This window comes from Gossypium hirsutum, chromosome A04 (assembly GCF_007990345.1).
Source record: "Gossypium hirsutum isolate 1008001.06 chromosome A04, Gossypium_hirsutum_v2.1, whole genome shotgun sequence".
Lineage (NCBI taxonomy): Eukaryota > Viridiplantae > Streptophyta > Magnoliopsida > Malvales > Malvaceae > Gossypium > Gossypium hirsutum.
The window spans coordinates 85967306-85983908 of NC_053427.1; the positions used below are offsets into that span (position 1 = coordinate 85967306).

At 32.3% G+C, this 16603-nt stretch overlaps 1 protein-coding gene, 1 long non-coding RNA gene and 1 pseudogene across 2 annotated transcripts; 1 reads left to right on the plus strand and 2 right to left on the minus strand.

The window, feature by feature from the left end:
* Nucleotides 1-2585: 2585 nt before the first annotated feature.
* On the minus strand, nucleotides 2586-9785 carry LOC107891090 (uncharacterized protein At4g06598-like; annotated as a pseudogene).
* On the plus strand, nucleotides 7698-8887 carry LOC121228267 (uncharacterized). Its single transcript, XR_005925805.1, has 2 exons — nucleotides 7698-7783; nucleotides 8490-8887. It is a non-coding gene; the product is annotated as an uncharacterized lncRNA (long non-coding RNA).
* A 3287-nt stretch (nucleotides 9786-13072) lies between the features above and the next one.
* On the minus strand, nucleotides 13073-16306 carry LOC107891092 (magnesium transporter MRS2-4). Its single transcript, XM_016815746.2, has 4 exons — nucleotides 15607-16306; nucleotides 14085-14533; nucleotides 13599-13880; nucleotides 13073-13510 (listed from the first exon to the last, which is right to left on the minus strand). Exons 1-4 carry the CDS (start codon nucleotides 15965-15967, stop codon nucleotides 13232-13234), a joined length of 1371 nt encoding a protein of 456 aa, XP_016671235.1. The 5' UTR covers nucleotides 15968-16306; the 3' UTR covers nucleotides 13073-13231.
* Between the last annotated feature and the right edge of the window lie 297 nt (nucleotides 16307-16603).

Consider the following 16603-nt stretch of genomic DNA (forward strand, 5'->3'; position numbering starts at 1 on the left):
AATAACATTGCTCAATGAATTGATAAGTATTCTAAACAATTACATACATAAACCTATATTATAATAATGACAAAAGTAAGGTGGATTGTTGAAAGATAAGTCTTTAAGTTTAGTACAATTCATGGGATTTGATATAATCGATCCAATCTGATCCTCAAAATATGTTTCTTCAAGTAAATTGATCTTCACTAAAAAGTTTGAATAATCCTATGATATCAATATAGCCTAAAGATTTCGTTTTAATAAATGGTCAATCTTCCAAATATAGTAAAATCTATTATAATGATGATAGAAGTGGGCACTTCCATTAGCATACTGTAGTGACTTCAAATATTTAGACTCAACCGTTTTCACTTTTGGTAATTTTTTTTAACAAAGCCAAACAAACTAGGAAGTTAATCAACTAAATAACCATAAGTAAACAAATTAACCATCAATGTTTTGTCTAGATTTCGCATCAATAATTAACCATCAATGTTAGTTGGAGGAAACCTATTTCGGGTTGGTACAAGTTGAATATTGATGGTGCCCATAAGCCATCTATTGGTGTGTCTACTTGTGTGGATGTTGGGGTTGAAATGGAGAATGGGTTGTTGGGTGTGTCTACTTGTGGGGATGTTGGGATTGGGATGGAGAATGGGTTGTTGGGATTTCTAGACTCGTCAGCTCATGTTCAATATGGGAAGTGGAGATGTGGTTGAAGGATTCAGGTTTGTTTGGAGGAGTGGACGACGACGATTGGTTCTGTAAGTGGACAATATTGGTGTTGTTAACATGCTTACCAGCGATGATAAAGATGGGAGATAAATTTAATTCGGAAAGCTCGAGACTATTTAAAAAAAGAGTGGGATGTGATTATCCAACATATTTAAAGGGAAGGTAATAAACTTGTTAATGGCCTAGCATCGATGATTTCGGGGCATTTCTTGATCAATTTGGTACTAAAGTTATTAGTGTGATGACACCAAAAACTGTTTCTGTTTAATTTATGTGTTTCTTCTTCTATAATAAAAATAATAATCAAAAACTAAGAAGTGGACACGTAAATGTGTAAGCCAATGTAAAAAACCATAAACCATTATAAATGATTTTTTTGTACAAAAGATTGCCAAAATACTAATTTGGTGTGAGTGCAAGTAAATCATTTAGCAGTTCATGATCCTTGATTTTCTCGATGACTTTCACCTCAGCCTGTAGCCTTTTGATGATGCGGTTGTTGGATTCAACGGAGTGAGTTGATCAATCATTTGTTTTCTGAGTCCTGTTGGCTGCTCCTCAAGCTCACTCGTCGTATGCTTTCCTTCAAGCCATTTGTGAGACAACTTAAATCAGCTGAAATTTTGTTGGACAAGGACTTAAAAAGAGATTTTCTATAGACCCTTTCTGCATGCTTCACAATTTCTTCATTTCTGCAACCTTTCTAAGAAGCATGGCAACTTTTGATATACATTTGAGCAAAACTTGAATAATCATCACCGTGGCCCTTCAAAACTTCAATTTTATAATGTGGACCTGTAAGTGTATCATCGTCCTTGTAAAGAACAATAGCATCACCGGTATTTAACTGTTTGAACCGGACAAATTGGACCCAACCGGAAACTATTTCGAGTTTCGGGAAAACCCCAGATCTTATTGTGCAATGAAAGTTCCATAAGATTCCGACATCATCTTTAACCTGCAAATTTTCTCCTCCATGGCTCCGTTGTGATTGTGGTGAAGCTTGTAAACAGCTGTCTGGTAATGATAATGTTCTTTCGATGTCGATTTTTGTTAGAACTTTAACGAAAATAGCCATGTTTTTTAACAGAAAAATTTTTATTCTTTGAGGTGGTCGGGACTGGTCAAGCTTTTTGGTTATGGAGTGATATATATAGTGAAAGAGAAGACTCGATTGAAAATTGAAAATCCAGATAATGTAGCAGGAGGTATCGTGCGATTGTGATTTGGGTTTTTTTATTATTGATTGATTTTTGTTGGATTAAAGAAAAAAAAAAAGTTCTTACATGTCGTTGTCATTAGGTCAAATGTCTTCTGTAATAATCAAAGTTCATGGTCGCTCGAGATTTCGCAATCCAAAGGCTGTTACCTGCAGTGTCGCGAGCCAATTTTTTTTTTTTTTTTAAATTTGTCCACCGATGGTGGTGATCCATTCACTTTCGGTTAGGATAAAAATAATAATAGATGAAATTTATTATTACAACGATAAGATTAGATAATATATCCTGAAATAAAAAGAGAATTAAACGTATTGCATTGAAACTCACCGCTCATACAAAAGAGACTAAGAATTAGTCAAATAAATGGGTTGAATTAGTAATCACTTGGAATTAATAAAAATAAAATAAAAAATCAAGATTAAAATTAATAGTTGAATTGGTTTTTGTAAAATTTTTAACATTTTCTATTAATTTATTTTATTATTATTGTTGGTTGAATCAGGATAGAAATTTACGGTTAAACATTGAATAAAGAATTAGTGATCTGATTAATACAATGTAGAAAACTGTAGTATTTTGAACTCAATCGAATTTTATTTTTTGATTTGATTTATATTTAATTTTATTTTTTTATGATGTAAAAATAAGTGAAAATAAATTAAATGGTATTTGTTAGAATGAGTTAACATAGTTTTTAAACCCTAAATCCAATTTCAGTTCAAGCAATACAAATGTTTAATGGTATTTGTTCAAGAGAAGTTGAACATTCACCATACTTAGATTGGAAATATGGAAGTTGAAAGAGTAATTAAATGGATCAAATTATGAATGGGGTGAACCTAATTTCTTCGTCTTTTTCTTCTTCCTGCTCCAATTGCAGAAACCGAAAGGGTCGTCTCGGCTTTTGGCGCACGCGGAATCTACTTTCGTGGTAAATACCTCACACATGTTTTGTGTCGTCTCATGCGATGAAGAGTTGAAGACGGGTACAACGTCAGGTGTTGAAGAAGAATCTGTATAACGGAGGTGGCAGTGGCGGCTAAATTAAGAACTTAGATGCGAACTGGACCGGTGATAGGGTCAAGAACGGAACTGGTATCATTATGTTTCAGGGAGAGGTTTGCGAATTGGGAATCAAGATCTCTACTGCTAGAGCGTCGATGGCTAGACAACGGCTGCTGTTGATTTTGCTGCTGGTACATGACTCGTAACCGACTGATCTCCCTCTCCAATACTTCCTGCTCAACTGAGAAGAAACATGAATGATGCACAATTCAGTCTTTATTCAATAAATTTTGATTCTAATCAATTAAAATAATTACAGTTAGATCAATGATGGCCCCTTAGCCACATTGACCTTTTTCTATCATGCTTTTGGAAAATCTAATACATTGTTGAGAGAACCTGCTATGTTGATATGGTAAGTTTTTTTTAATCATCCAACTATGAAAAGTTAAAATATAATCACTCATCTATTCGTGTTTTTCTTTGTTGGTGACCAGCTGTCAAAATGGCTGATGGAAAAATAACATAATAACAACTTTAACCCTCAATATTTATACATTATGTCAATTTAGTCATGATTTTAAAAAATTTAACTCTCAACTTTTACACATTATGTAACTTGGTCTACTTTTTTAAAAAAATATATATTTTTCTTTATGACCCATTCACTTAAAATGTAAAAAAAAAAAACAAATTATCAAAAATATACTAAAAATGAAAATACTCGGAAGTCCAAAATAATAATTTTTATCTTTTCTCGTTCTTTTAAAATAAACCCTCAATATCACAAATAAAAGTAAATTTGTCAAAAAAATTTATACAGTGTATAAAATGTTAAGGGTTAATTGGTGATAAAAAAACAAAATTGAATAATTTGGTGGCCATTTGTAACTTTTCATAGTTGGTGATCAAAAAAGAAATTTACTAATAATTGGATGACTACTAGTGTAGTTTAACTTAAATAATTCATGTCCAACACCCAGATCTGACGCAGGGCTATGACCCTCCAAAGCACTCCAAATATAAGGAAAAGCCCATGAGACATCTACTCATATCCAACGCTCATACCCGAGTCCCATTTGTGCTCTCAAGGAAGGGGGGAAATCAATTTTTCCAAGTATAGAACAAAACCAAAAGAATATGACATGGACCACAGCATCCTACTCCCCCCCCAACCCCAACATGAAGAGAAAACTAGTAAAAGTGGCTCAAACTATCTGAAAAATGACATGAACTCTCCGGTGATTTTTCAGATCAAAGTTTCTACTCCCTGGATTTATCACACCTCTCATGTTGCCAATTCATAAAGGTCGAAAATATGGAGTATATACAAATAATTAGAAGGTAAAAGGGAAACAAATGTGAACAGTGATACGTATTACTAAATGCAGAAAAAAAAAATCTAATCATAGCTTTAGAAGTCATGGGTTCGATGCTTACGAAATTTGATAGCTTGTTCTTGAGCTAAACTCTCTAAACGTTGCTTAAGAGCTTTGTTCTCCATGCCAAGAATAAGATTCTGCCGGTTGAGAAATTCGAGCTCAGCTGAAACTTCAGACCCTTCTGCCTGTTATGTAAGAACCACATTTAATACTTCCATATTGAGGCATATACCGATCCATAACTTCTAAGTCAATTTCAAATGTAAATAAATGTTTAAAATTTCGATTTGCACGAACTCTTGCCTGCAAGGCTTATACATTTCTTTCGAGCTCAGCTATGTACTGGAGTTTACGCACCCTTGAGCGTTGAGCAAACTGCCTGGATAAGACAATAACAAAAGTACTGTAATCGAACATAAGAAAACATAATAAGTATTACTGTTATGCTTCCGTAAGTATCTATGCACAAAAAACCTGCTAACAGAATACAAAAGCAGGCTCGTATACCTTGACCCTGTATGTGCATGAAAAAAAATAGTAGCACAATAGCCAACTAGTGTTATTCGTTGAGCTCGTAAAATGTAACTTTTAAATGATATTTGATAACAGTGTGAGATTCGGCTCAAAGTAAGAACAAGCAGGGAACAAAAAATAGCACAGAGGCTCTTGTAACCAGGAGAACACTGTAGGTTGCTTTACTGTAATTCTAATGTAATTCAATTGTGAAACAATAAATGGCAACTTACTGCTTTGCACGTTTTGAGTCGGTGTCAGATGAAGAAGACTTTGTGTGAGAATTATCCTTTTTCTCGGAAGAACCTTTTGCATCAAGAGATGCAGATTCAGCAGAATCTTTTTTCTCACTCGCTGTTGATGGCGAAGCCTCCGGTTCTTCCAGTGTACATGATGATCTTAAACCTTGGATAAACATGTTTTCTCTAAGAGAAAGTGAATCCCATGCCCTATTTTTTTGCTTTACCAAGTTTACATCGGCATGGAAAGAGTTAACCCGAGCATCTTTCTGATTGTGATGATCAAAGTCCTGATGTGTCCAAGAAGGTGAGGAAATCATACTTTTATATCTGCATTCATCCCGAGCTACATTATCTAGGTTAGGTGCACTGGATACATCAATGAATGCAAAAGAATCACTAGATGAACGTCGATGACGGCCTTTGTACATAGGAGTCTCTGGCTCGTTAAGGAGATCGTCAAGCCAAGAAGGTTGTTCCTTTATCAGATGACTCAGAGGAAGTACGCTGGTGGTACATACTTCCCACTCTAGACTTTTGAATTGCTTTTGATCCAATTACATTGTTCGGGATATAATCGGTATACACAGGGGAGGCTATAGGAAAAGGACTTTTAGGAGGAAGCAAAGCGTGTTTTCCGGCAAACATCAAATTTCTTATATTTGTTGACCCCTTCGAATTCGCCATGACCAAGGACAACCAGTTCCTGCAAAGTAACATATAAGAGAGACTGATCATGTAGTACCAATGTTATATAGCAGATAATGATCTAAACATCAAAATATCCATGTTCAATGCACAATATATGCGTAACAACGAGACATTCCAGTAAATATTCACGAAAACAAACCAAAAGATCACACAAGAACATTATAAAAAAAAATCATGAATCATACATTCCATACATAATTCAACTTATCGAGCAATCACTGACTAGAGTATCAAAGCTAACACCGTAGTTACCAAACTCGACATCCCCCATGACCATGACCAATTCGAGCATCAATAACTATACATCCCCTAGTGTTGCAATCACTAAATCTTAGGTAACAACAAGTTTTTGAAGTAATCTAACCTAGTTTTCAATTTCATCTGAGAAAAAATGGGAAAAAAAATGCAAAGCAAAATCTCTCAAAAATCCAATTTCTGGCACCATTTTTGTATCTAAAAATACTAAAAACAACGTTAAAGAACCCTAGAAAATTTTAGAACCCTAGATAATTTTTTTTCTTGAATAATTAAAAACTATAAATAAATAATAAAATCTCCTAAGCTGACAAAGGAATAGAATAGTGACAACCCAAGAACTGGAAACTGTGATTTCTTACTATTTTCCACATTTTCTCAATACCCAAAAGAAATCTTTAACAGCATGTTTGGCCAATACACCCCTAATCGGTGGGCCCCACTTATTACGCCTTTAATCCGTTGTTTGGTTCAATGTATTACTATTACGGGGCTAAACCATTACTGACCTAATCGGTGAAATTCACCGATTTCTAATCCGTCCCTTTTGCTAAGTTTAGGTACTGCTTCACTTTACCCTCCCTGTTTTACCCTCTGCCTCTTCTGTTCCCCTTTGCCTCTTCTGTTTCGCCCGATTTGCTCCCTCCGTTCCTTTTCTTTTCTTTTCTTTGCTTTGCTTTCTCCTTTGCTTTCTTCCTTTGCTTTGCTTTCTCCAGTCGACATCTTCCTTTGCTTTCTCCAGTTTTCTCCTACCCAGCACCTTCTTCAAGATTCCAAGTTCTTTTTGTTTCTCCTTTAATTTCTGTTGTATTGAATTCCATGGATGTTATTTTAATTTGGATTTAATTATGCCTATTGAGGTTGTTTTTGCTCTTGAGAATCATAAAAAATAATTGGGTCATTTTTATTTCAATTTCTTTTGTGTTCTTTTATTTTAGAATCATAAAAAATATTGAGGGTAGAAAACCGCCGTACTGCAAAAGCAGAAGATGTATCTACGTAAAGCTGTCGTTAGTTTGCTAAGGAGAGTTCGCCTCCCTTCCCACTCCATCTTCACTTCTGTTTCTCCTCCAATAACTTCAATGGCTATCGCCACTCCGTTGCCGTTCTCTCTTTCCAGTATGTTTCTCAATTTTTAAATTTTTGTGATCATTTTTGTTAATTTCGCTATTTTTCCTGAATCCAATTTTGATTCAGTGACGCTACATTGAATCTGATCAAGCCCGTATTATCCTTTTAAATTTGAGAGAGTTCCAATTCTTAGATTAGAATGCTAAATATTTGGATTATTCCCCAAATTGTTCATCATTTTTTTGTTTATTATGTACCAGTGTTTGTTACTTCTGCTATTTACTTGCTTTAGGAACCAAAAAGAAAAAAAAAAGTGAATTTGGGTACAAAAGCAAACAAATTTAGAAAATGTAAAACTTTTTGGCAACAAAATTCTTGAGTTTACTTTTGATAGTAGAAATAGTGTTGCCTTTAGCCATGTTCATGTTTGTTGACTTCCCTCGGAAAAAACGAAGAGGAAAGAGTGAACCGAGTAGCATAAGTTACAAGTTAACTCTGTCTGTAATGGTCTTTCATGTTTAGCTGTTATATTATCTAGTTCTTCCTGATATAATCGATTTTGATATTATTGCAGGAAAAATTCAATTCCCCAATCAATTTGGTAATGGAAGTTCATGGAGTACGACTTATGTTGATCCTCCTATATGGACTATACTATCTATTCAAGCTGGTATAACTTCTCACTTTCTCTCTCATCAAATTTTCTTTCTTACCTACTATACTAGTCTTTATCTCTGCACTGTATCTTTTTTCTTTTGTCATTTCTACTGAAGCTCTTGTACTCCTCCTCAATCACACCCTCAAACATTTAAAAAGGACTCAGTTTTTCTTCTTTCTTTTTTTCAATGGGGTTCTCGGTTGATAAGCTACAATATTGCTGCCTTCTATTGACTTGTTGCATTAGATCATATAGGGAGTATTTCTATGTTCTGTAAATCCTCTTATTCCCTTTTGGATATCTGGGCATTATTTTAATATGATTCCTGAAAATTCAAGCACTTTCTTAATGATTTTTTGGGTTAGAAATAGAACTGCAAAAAAGTTTAATGTTTTCTCCCTTTCTTATCGAAGTGTTTTGATTTTTTTGGTCTTTCACAATTCAAAATGTTGTTGAATTTCTTTGTAGCATATGTAGAATTTTTTGGTGTTTCAATCTAGAATTTCTTAACCTATATTGTTGTTTGCCCTCCTCTTTCTCATATGTCTAATATATTTGAGAAAAATGGTTTTTACTATTTTCTATTGAAGAGTATTTGTTTCGAATTATGCACTGGATAGATATGCAAACAAAGAATATTGGCATCTTGATATCACGTTTTAACCTTCTTGTTCTTTGAGTTGATCAAAGATTTGTCTAATGTATTAAGTTTTTTCAGGAAATTGTAGTTTGCATTGATTTTTGCTGGAGATGGTTTCCATATCTGATTCTGGTTTGGTTATGGCTACCAAATTTGGTGCTCATACTATTGATCATAAGTTTGATCTGATGTATGCAAAGTGTGCATTTGTGCATTGGTATGTCGGTGAGGGTATGGAGGAAGGTGAGTTTTCTGAAGCTAGAGAAGACTTGGCTGCTCTTGAGAAAGATTATGAAGAAGTGGGCTTGGAATCTAGTGAAGGAGATGAAGATGAAGGGGATGAGTACTAGGCTAGAATATAGAGAAAAATCTGCCAATGGACTTATTGGTCAGCTAATAAAAATGGGTTATTTTGTTTGTCTTCTCTATTGTATCAAACTTCAAAACATGTTTTAATGGATCTTTGCTTAATTTCATATGCTCTAACTTGCAGTAATTTCATATGCTTCAAAAAGTATGCGTGCTTCAAAAATGGGTTCTTTTGTTTGTATTCTCTATTGTAGTATCAAACTTCAAAACATGTTTTAATGGATCTTTGCTTAATTGTTTTATTAAATTATATAAGAATATTAATTATTAATAATTTTATTAAATTATATATTTTAATTATAATATATTTAATAATAATTATGTTAATTTATATTTTATAGTATCATATATTATGATTTGAGTAAATTCATATAAGAATATTAATTTTAAGAATTTTATTAAATTATATATTTTAATTATAATATATTTAATAATAATTATGTTAATTTATATTTTATAGTATCATATATTATGATTTGAGTAAATTCATATAAGAATATTAATTATTAAGAATTTTATTAAATTATATATTTTAATTATGATATATTTAATAATAATTATGTTTAAATATGATTAAATTATTTATTATTGATATTAATAATCTTATTAAAATTTAAATAACAATAACAATAATCATTTACCAAAACAAATTTATGCTAAGGGTATTCTAGTCATTTTAGTTTTTTCCATTATGCTATTACACCTCTATTCCATTCAACCAAACACAAGATTACTATTACGCCTCTATTCCATTACATTCAACCAAACAGTTGATTTGCTATTATACCTCTATTCCATTACACCTCTAATCCAATACAGCGAACCAAACGTGCCCTAAGATTAAAAAAAAGAAAAGCAGCTCATGAAATTAAAAAGGGAAAAAATCATAAGCATTGAAAGATTGGGTATTAAATATATCAAATAATTATTTATTTTTAAATTAAAGCTTACCTTTAGTGGATTGAAGAACTTGAGATCTCGAAAAAACAATGCTTTAGTGTTTCTAAATCAAAAGCTAAAAATTTCTTATGTATTTTTTTTCCTGAATCTCTGCGTCTCTATGACTATTTTTCTGAGTTGAAAGTCTAGAGGTAGGAAGGGACTAAACTGAAAAAAAATAAAAAACATGAAAAGGGCGGAAATGTTTTTTTTACAATTTAACCCCTCTAAAATACTGTTTTTATATATTTACTCAAGTCAAGTTCTAGTTTTTTTTTTAATTACAACAAGTTGTTTATTAGTATTAATTATTAATTTTTGTGGTATTATTATAGTAAGAGTTAATTACACCGAACATCCCCAAATTATGACTATTATTTTAAATTGGTTCTTAAATTTCAAAATATTCTACTTACATCTTTAAACTATCGATGTTATATCAATAAGATCCTTTCGTTATTAAAACAATTAATTTAACCCTTATATGACACGTCAAATCTTATGTAGATAAATTTAAAATAAAAATTTTAAAGAAATAGAACACTGTATCGTAATTTCAAAGTAAAAAAAAAGTAAAAATTAAAAAAAAATTATATAAAGAGTGAATGATAAAGCTTCTATAAAAGCTTTGAAAACCTCAAATTAAATTTTTTAAAACATTCATTTTTGCGAAATTCATTTTTTCCAATTTTTTTATTATTTTAAATCATGCCACATAAGATCCGATGTATCATTTAAAGTTTAAATAGCGTTTTTAATAACAAAATTATCTAATTGATATAACTTTGATACTTTAAGGATATAATTATAAAAATTTGAAGATTAAAGACTAATTTAGAATAAAAATAAAAATTTGAGGATGTTTAGTGCAATTAACTCTATTTTATATTTACATTTTTATCTGTTTTCTCATTTTAGAAAAGCCCGGTTTGAGTAGAACATTCTTAATATGTGAAAAATTGAATATAGTTATTTATTAAGAATAAAACGGATTAATTCATTTTTGGGTATCCTGAACTTGGTAATAATTTTCATATTAGGGCCATTTTTTTCATGTCAGTCCCTGAACTTATTACTTGTTCTTACATTAAGGCCTGAAATAGACAATTATTCTAACAGTGGGGCCTAATTTTTTTTTCCAGATTAATCCATGAACTTGACATTTGTTCCTACATTAAAGCTTGAACATTTTCTTGTCCAATTTTTTTTAAAAAGAAGTATCAGGGACTAACTTGAACAAAAAAGTTCAAACTCTAATGTTAGAACAATTGTCAAGTTCAAGGACTAATTTGGACCCAAAAACTCCAAACACTAATGTGAGAATAATTGCCAAGTCCAAACTATAATATAAAAACAATTGTCAAGTTTAAGTCCCAAATAGTATATTAACCCTAATAAAAAAATCAAATCTCAACTAATTTTTTCTTAAAAAATTGGTAAACTATCAAAATAGTCACTTTTGTTTGCATCAGGTTACATTTTAGTCACTTAAATTTGAAATGTTACGTTTTAGTCACTTATGTTTTTATGTTGTAACATTTTAGTCATTGAGCAATTAATTACCATTAACAGTGTAACGGTAAGCTGACGCGATACGTTAAATCATCATTTCAAATGAAAATTTTAAGTTAAATTATACAATTAGTCACTATATTTTTTCGTTTTGAGTAATTTATTTTTTTCTTTTATGTTTTTTAACTTTCTTTTTTTTTCTTTATTTTCTATTCTCTTCTGTTTCTCTTTCCATTTTCCTCCCTTCTCCATTTCTTTTAATATATTTTTTCTATATTTTCCATTTGTTAATACTAGTCCCTATACTTTTATTATTTTAAAATAATTATATAATTTAACCTAAAATTTTCGTTTGAAATGATGATTTAACGGGCCACATCAGTTTATCACTGCACTGTTAATGACAATTAACAGCTCAGTGACTAAAATGTTACAACACAATAATATAAGTGACTAAAACGTAACATTTCAATCATAGATAATTAAAATGTAACCTAATATAAATAAAAATAACTATTTTAAGAATTTACCCTAAAAAATAATTAAAAAATGGCGGCTGCAAGCAGAATTTTACATAGTTTATGTCCAAAAAAAGGGAGGAAAGTGGATTGCATTTAGTTAATGCGGTGCAAGTTGTTGGATTAAATCATTATTATTATAAACACTTAATTCCACTATACGACTTGAAATTAATTTCATCCTAAATTTCAAAATATATCCTACGCATCGTATCAATCAAGTGATGAATTTAGTTATTAACTTAAACATTAAATACTAATTTAAATATAATAAAAAAATATATTTAGTATATGTTGATTAAATTGTTAATAAATTTGTACCCTAATCAAGATACATAATACAAAAAGTCTTTTCAATTTTTATCGACATTATTTTTTCCTTTTTAATATGCCGAATCTATAAAATGCTCGTAGAGTAGGTATATAGTGTATACGTTTGTTTGCAATTTGTTCTATGTGATTTGTTTTATTATTTTCATGTTCATTTTCGATTTATGTTCGGGGTTCAAAACTCTTTCTCTCAACAATATTATTTCTAAAGTTAAATCTCGCGATCTTTTGAGAGTAACCATTGTATCTAACACTAATTGATTTGTTCCACGTGTTTAAATATATTAAATATCATATCTAAAATAGTATTTATTGCATAAATTAATAGTTAAGGTGAGAAAATAATTTAATTATACTGTGAAGATTCAATTAGGACATTTCAAAGTTTAAGGATAAAATTTGAAATTAAGGTGGTAATTTGGGTCTAATTATAATTATTGATTACTAATAAAATAGTAAGTAAATTATATTAGTAGTCACCCAATTATGGAAAATTACAAAAGAATCACTCAACTATTTATTATTTACCCAATTATCTTGAAATTTCTAGCATTTTTATTTTCCTATTAACTAAATGATAATAAAAAAACCCAAAATTAAATAGTTTAATAATCATTTTGTAACTTTTCATAGTTAAATGATAAAAGAACTCTTATAAATCAGTGATCATTTTATAATAATATTTCATAATTAGATGATAAAAAGTGACCTCAACCAAAATTAACCCCAAAATACTAAGCTCCAATTCTCAACAAGAGGTGGAAGAAAGTACATCAATAAACAAAGACAACCAAACTCCACAAACAGACAAAATCATCATACAGGATTAGTTCATAAGCATGACATTAATTAAATACATAAAGAAAATATTAATTAATAATCAAAATATAACTTTATTTTAAATTTCCATATTTTAATGGACTGAAAATTGGTATTTTTCATAGATATCTATAAGGATGGAAACATTCATGTATATATTCATGCATATATATATAAAGAAAAATGTGACCTTCAGTTTTCATAGATTTAAAGCATGTATCAGAGAATTTGGATAATTGGCCTTTGATTTCTGTACATACTTCAATTATATCCCATTGATGGGGCACAACTATGGTGAAAAGCACATTCATAGTTGATGATGAAGGATCAGTTTTAAGAACCAAGCAGCTTCTTCCATCTGGCATATCCTAGGATCAGAAGGAAAATCAGCACACACCCGACTGTAATACCTCCCACAAAGATTTCAAATATCCCCTCCTTGTTGTTCCATGTGAAAGGTATGTTCATGCCGAACCATCCGGCTACTAATGTCTCGACAGCTATGGCAAACGATGCGATGGTCAACGTCAATTGCAGTTGAATGAGTTCGTTTCGTTGGTTGTCAAGTTGGATGTTAACGTAGTCTTCTGTGTCATCGATGTATTCTCGGACCTGTGAATCCAACAGAAGAAATGGTGATCAAATCAAGGAGATGAAAGTCGATACATCAGTTCCGAATAATACAAACAGAGATGCTCACAGATAATATCTTGTTTCGCGTCCCGTCCAGTTGCATGAAATATGCCTCGAGCAACATCTCTAGATCCTCGACATCATCGTCATCTAAATTGTGGCTGCTCACCAAACTTGCACTCCTGTTTGAACTAAGTCGAGGTAGACGAGGCGAAATAGTAATGATGCTATTTGAGGCTGCACCTCCCGACAAAGCCTCCAATTGCTGATTTTGGATCCACTTTCTTGTCAAATACAAATTTGACATATCTTCATTGTCATCCAACAAATGTTCAATTTCATCCCTCACCTAACATTTTAACAGGTAATAGTTAATGTTTCACATATAAAATATATTGAATATTTGTAAATGATACATCTTTTAGATGTATCATGTAATTGGGCTTCCATCCCTTCAAGGACACGCACAAATGGGCATCGAATCCAGATAAGGAGCATTCTCCTTATTAGCAACAGTTAGGATGTTGAAAGAAAAAACATGCATCAAAAATACCTTCTGTACACGTGCAAGAAGACGAGTGAGATTGCTTTTCAAACTCCTAACATGTTCCAGATTCTTGGTACTGACATTTCGAGCCAGTTCATCCAACACAGGGTAAGCATCTCTCTCAAGTTCTGCCACATTTTTGTCCAGAAACGAGCAGACAACCTCTAAAGCTATCTCCAGAACCTGAAACTCAAATGGAAGCTCACACTGCAAACCCTCCATGGCTTCTGGAACTGGTAACCACTGTCCGCCAGTTGAAACATGAGTTTCACTATCATTTACATCCACTGCGCCTGCTCCTTGTGTCTTATTTGCACTTTTATGAGGAAGTTGTAGTCTTAGTTGATCCACGAATTGAAGCACCTCCTGTTGTAGAGGGTCCAGTATAAGAACTTCTTCAGCCGTAACTATTGCCTTTATAAACTCTAAATTCACAACCATGGCTTTCTCCCTGGCTGAAAATGATAATGATGAGTAAACAAAGAATCCGATATTCTAGATTGTTTGATACATATATCAGGATAATGAATAGACCATGGTACAAAACAGACTGAAATAAGAAAAAATGGAATAGACTCTCAAGTCTATAAAACTGAACCATAATTCACACCCTTCCTCTTTTGAGAGCGGACAAAACTACAAAAGAAACACGGCAACGAGCAGAATACTCATGCTCGGTTATCACAACTAAGTATTTGCTGGCATCACTTGCAAAAAGATCTCCGATCACATAGGTTTGAACTGCTAAGCAACTAATATGATTAAGAATGGTGGGGTCATGTAATACCTAACATAGGATTTCTTTTTCTAAGTGAGATCCACCTAGACACAATATTCAGCTTACCGTCACGAGCATAATTAATAACCAAAGCAAACTAAACCTTTAATTATTACCTGATAACTTAAAACATTCAGTCTCTTCCCATTGTAAAATCCAATTAAAATTCAACAATCACCAAAGAGTAACAATATCAAGAGTCGGCAAGAAACCAAGAACAATAGGAATCCTCTTAATCAGCATGCAAGATCGATAGTCAAGAAATTGTTTTGCTTATCAAATCCATAGCTAATATCAGTATCTAGGGTTTGGCTATAAGCTGTAGGTGAGAGTGTCAAGTACACATAGGTATGTTCCTTTTTTCTTTTCTAAGTTTTTCCGGTCCTTGGAGTGTCATATGCCCATATTTAGCAAAAATGTGTAGTGTAGAACATAGGTACTTCAAGCAAACTTTGGAATGGCACTCATTTCCAACCAAAAGGTTGAGCATTTTTATATAGTTCTGGGCTATACCCAAAAAAGCCTGCATCTTAGCAGCATACGCAATTCCACTCTAAACTCACAGTTCTTTTGCATTTCCTAGTTTACACTCCTACTTACAAGCTAATAGTACCCTGAATCCTCAGTATTTAAAGAAATGAACCCTAAAATCAAAATCTGAAGTCAGAAAAAGGCTAACTGTAGCCACTCTAAATCCATTGAAAGCAATTTCACAGAAGAATTTCAAAGAGAATAGTAACTTAAACATACCAAGAATCGTTGATGAGTGAGAGAAGACAGGGCCAAGAATCCTCAAATCCCTAGCAGGAATCGAAGCCCTCTTAATTATCGTACTCTTATCATATTCCACCAGCTCCGATACCCCCATAGCGTCGAATCTCATCCACAGCCTTGCTCCCGCCGCCTTCTTCTTCCCCTTCCCCGCCGCCACCACCCCACCACCACCGCCTCCTCCACCAATCAAGTTACCAGTGCTAGGAGGCGGAGGCGAAGATGAAGAAGCGACGGCTCCAGTAGTCGGTATCGGCTTTGGCGATTGAGGTACCGCCGTAGATTTTGGACGGCGACGCCTAATAGAAGGGCGCCGGAACGAGAAGGGGCCTTTTCCCATTGAAAACTTTGATCACTTACAAAATCTTTTTTTCTTTTCTTTGGATCAAGTGAACATGGAAGTTAGTTCAAAGCTTGGAGTTTCTGTTTTGATCTTTTGGCTTCTCCCTTCCCTTTCCGATTCCGATTCTTCTTCTTCTTCCATAAACGAATGAATTTCACTCTTTAATTTAATTATTAATTCAGGTAGGGATTAAGGTGGGGAAGAAAGATTCTTGCATTGTCCAAAATACATGTTCTTATAATCTCACGTTGCCCCCACTTTTGCGTGGACGGCAATAATATTATAAAAGTAAGATTGATGATTTTAACATTTTTGAATTTGGTGGCTTTAATTAAAACGCCAATAATAATAGTAGTTGTTAGACGTGATATCAGTTTGCTTTGTTTTTCTTTTCAAAAACTGATTTTTTTTTTTTACTTTTTAAAGTTATTTTCGCTTCATGAATGCTTATAAAAATTATAAATTAAATAAAAATAATTTTGCATTATGAACTTAACTGAATAGATTTTTGTAATAATTAAACCAAATCAAATTCAATAAAATGGAACCAAATAGACATTGGTTTCTTTTCCGAAGACTACTAAAGCTCGACTTGATCAATCAATCGATTTTTTGTTTTGTTCCGGACTGGTG

Bases quoted from the DNA above. Each gene is read 5' to 3' on its own strand.
- LOC107891092 (XM_016815746.2), bottom strand. From the start codon at position 15,967: ATGGGAAAAGGCCCCTTCTCGTTCCGGCGCCCTTCTATTAGGCGTCGC. The intron at 13,881-14,084 runs GTATTTTTGATG...TTAAAATGTTAG, and splicing joins TTCTTGCACGTGTACAGAAG to GTGAGGGATGAAATTGAACA. The intron at 13,511-13,598 runs GTGAGCATCTCT...TTGGATTCACAG, and splicing joins CGCGAAACAAGATATTATCT to GTCCGAGAATACATCGATGA.